This window comes from Anabrus simplex, chromosome 10, assembly GCF_040414725.1.
Source record: "Anabrus simplex isolate iqAnaSimp1 chromosome 10, ASM4041472v1, whole genome shotgun sequence".
Lineage (NCBI taxonomy): Eukaryota > Metazoa > Arthropoda > Insecta > Orthoptera > Tettigoniidae > Anabrus > Anabrus simplex.
Window position 1 is genome coordinate 2,853,792 of NC_090274.1, and position 3,300 is coordinate 2,857,091.

The 3,300-nt window shown below is 39.2% G+C and overlaps 1 protein-coding gene across 1 annotated transcript; it reads right to left on the reverse strand.

Moving 5' to 3' along the window:
• Positions 1 to 383: 383 nt before the first annotated feature.
• On the reverse strand, positions 384 to 2,788 carry LOC136882379 (regulation of nuclear pre-mRNA domain-containing protein 1A). Its single transcript, XM_067155006.2, has 2 exons — positions 1,786 to 2,788; positions 384 to 1,023 (listed from the first exon to the last, which is right to left on the reverse strand). Exons 1-2 carry the CDS (start codon positions 2,698 to 2,700, stop codon positions 976 to 978), a joined length of 963 nt encoding a protein of 320 aa, XP_067011107.1. The 5' UTR covers positions 2,701 to 2,788; the 3' UTR covers positions 384 to 975.
• Between the last annotated feature and the right edge of the window lie 512 nt (positions 2,789 to 3,300).

Consider the following 3,300-nt stretch of genomic DNA (forward strand, 5'->3'; position numbering starts at 1 on the left):
AGTGGTACGAGGGTTGGAACGGGGTCCACTCGGCCTCGGGAGGTTAACTGAGTAGAGGTGGGTTCGATTCCCACCTCAGCCATCCTGGAAGTGTTTTCCGTAGTTTCCCACTTCTCCTCCAAGCAAATGCCAGGATGGTACCTAACTTAACGCTACGGCCGTTTCCTTGTCTATCGCTTCCAATCTCTCCATCACTCGACAAGGTCACTGTTCAGCATAGCAGGTGAGGCCGCCTGGGCGAGGTACTGGTCATCCTCCACAGTTGTATCCCCCAACCCAATGACTCACGCTCCAGGACACCGCCCTTGAGGCGGTAGAGGTGGGATCCCTCGCCGAGTCCGAGGGAAAAGCCAACCCTGGAGGGTAAGCGGATTAAGAAAGAAAGAAAGAAAGAAATTCTACAAATGTTTATGCTATTAATGTAATATTTTATGAGCACAAACGAGGAAACTGCCAAATTGCTGTTTGGAATCACTCATTTTATGTTGCTAAGGACAGACTGATGTTCTGATGTCTTAACTGAGCATCCTACAAATTTCCACCACAATCAATGCCTCCAATACAACACCTTCCATTTAAAACAGAAATAAATTAATTTCTTCTTTTAAGAAAGTAAATATTATTTAGCATTAAGCTTATATATTTTAATTGATCATCCATCCAAGTTTGATTGCAATCGGTCTGGCCAACACAAACAGTTCCCCTGTAAGTAAAGAACTCATCTCACAAAAATCATAATCTAGGCTTAAATTAATTTCTTTTCTTAATAAGTTTTTTTATTTCACTGGCTTATATAAGTATTCCTTTATCACAACATAACTCATACTCACATAAAGTTGCTAGGTGCACAAAATATTTTTCTCTAGAACAAGTGTGTGCCATAATTTAAGCTTACACAGCAAAATTATGAGAAACAAACATAACACGTTCTTTCAGTCTTTAATGTGTCAACTATTATAACTAGGTACATACTTATTATGATTCTTCCGAAGAAGACCGTACGGCCCCACAAATAGCTGCCACCTGTACAGAAGGTGATGGTAATGGATTAACTGATCAAAAATTGTGCTAGCAACCCTGCAGATAGGAAGAGACACACGAATTTCCACAATGTGAGGACTTATGTTCTCATCCCATGTCAATGTAAATCATTTGCGTTTCCTGTCAAGCCAATTAGATCATCCAAAACTTAACTATTTGCAAGGCTGCTTAAAGATGGAAGTATTATGCTAATTAGTAATTACCAATCAATTATAGGCAAAAATAAATATGGGAAATATTTTAGAAAAATTAATTTCTGTGCTACAATCAGTGGGCTATGGAACTAGCCTAAGCTATGAGAAGACCCTAAGAAAAAGGAAAATATATGTATTTTAAAGACAGTCTTTGGCATTGATTACACTTCAATGTAAAATAAATGGAAGATTTATTCTACATAGTATATCTATTTTTATCTAGCTTTAAATTATTTTTCTGTAAATCATAATACACTATATACAAAAGCTCTGATTAATATTAAATCTATCTAACCCAGCCAATTTAAACATTAGCTATAAAAATTCATCTTTCATCTGATAAACAAATGAAACTTTTATGATTTGCGCAATAATTTTAGCATATATGCTGTACAGTAAATACAGAAAATTCTATTTTGATAAATTAATGAACATTAAAGAGATCATCTGCAAAAGGAAGGGGTGGCAGTCCTCCAATGAAATCAGGGATCTGCGACATGTCAGGCATATTTTGCATATGAGCTTTCACCTCCTGTCGCACTAAATGTACCTTATTCAGCTTCTCTGTGTATTCCTCCAGCCTCTGTTCAGCATATGCTAGCAGATCCTTCTGCGCCTGGATGAAGTCGTGCAGCATCGCTGACACCTTCTTGCGGTCCTCCATTTCCAAGGACAAGCGCCCGTTGTACTCCGTCAGAAGATCCACAGCCTCGTTAACTTGAACAGCCAGCTTCTCAGCGGAAGCCCTGTCTTCCAGCTTGGATAACAGGTTTACTTCAGAAACTTCAGGGGGCAATCCTGCGATCTTTTCACGTACAGCAGCATCGCTTGAAGCAGAATTCTCCAGATCAAGGAGAGCTTTTATCAGTTCTTCTGGTTCAGGAGCATCTTGTGCTGGAGTACGTGGAGAGAGAGTTGTATGACGTTCTTTCTTACCATCTACCTCCACTTCTGTCTCGGACAGCTTGTGCTGACGTATCGGTGTTTTGGCACGGGGAGCTACAACTTTCTTATCCACAACAGGTTCCACCTTCTGCTTCTTCACGGGAGGTGCCCCTTCTTTACCAGGAATCTCCAAACCTTTTCTACATTCCCGAATTAACCTCGCATCATACACACCTCGCTGCTCCCAGATGCTCAATATCCTCTCCAAACTTTTCCTCGTTTGTTCGTCACACTCTGGTATTGCTATACTTGAAAAAGCTTTCGGTAATACACCCGCGAACTCTTTCCGCATCTCTGGACCTTTTTTGTTGCTGTTTTGTATAACATCATTTGCAAGATACATAAACGTCAACTTCTGGCTCTCTTTCACCTTCAGCAGTTCACGAAACCAAACTTTCACAATAGTTGCGTAATGCTTCTTGTGATGAATTAACCATAATGAAAGAGTCTGAATACTCTGTTGTGAGCTATATAAATTGGCAAGTTTCTTCAAGAATGCACTTTCAGTAAATCCAGCCATACTGCTTCACATTCACAACAAATCTCTATAGCTTCTTGACAATATCAGCCAATCCCAGCTTACAGTTTCAGCCACCGTGTAGCAACCAAAGAATATATGATGGCAACGAAGATCAACAAAAATAACAAACGAGCAAAGATTAGCACAGAGTCACGTAATTCCACGGAATAAAAAGACGAAATCTGTAATCAAATACAAACACTGTATTTTCTGCCTAATGAAACGCAGAAAATAGCAGCTTGTAGCACTGTTTAGAGCAGTTTTCTCAGTACAGTATAGGCTTCCGTAACAGGAATCACTGTCGGCAATCTCGTAAGAAGAAATTGAACAAAAAGCTTTCGTGTCGCTATTATAATTAACCAAATATATTTCCAAATTCAAAATAAACTATGTGGTTTATGTTCAAATTCTTCAAAATATAGATATGTACCGGCTGTCACGGGGACATTTGTAGGCTATAGGTTCAAAATCTGTAACTCAGGTAACAATGTTATCGGCAAACTAAATAGGCAGTCACTCGGAGCAGAAAAAATTTAACACTCCAAACCCATTTGTGAAATAATATTTATTATCCGCGCGTCTTTCAAGTTCTGCAAATAA

Coding starts and splice junctions, on each gene's coding strand:
- LOC136882379 (XM_067155006.2), bottom strand. CDS start 2,700: ATGGCTGGATTTACTGAAAGTGCATTCTTGAAGAAACTTGCCAATTTA. Junction 1,024..1,785: donor ACACAGAGAAGCTGAATAAG/GTACATTTAGTG, acceptor CCTTCTGTACAG/GTGGCAGCTATTTGTGGGGC.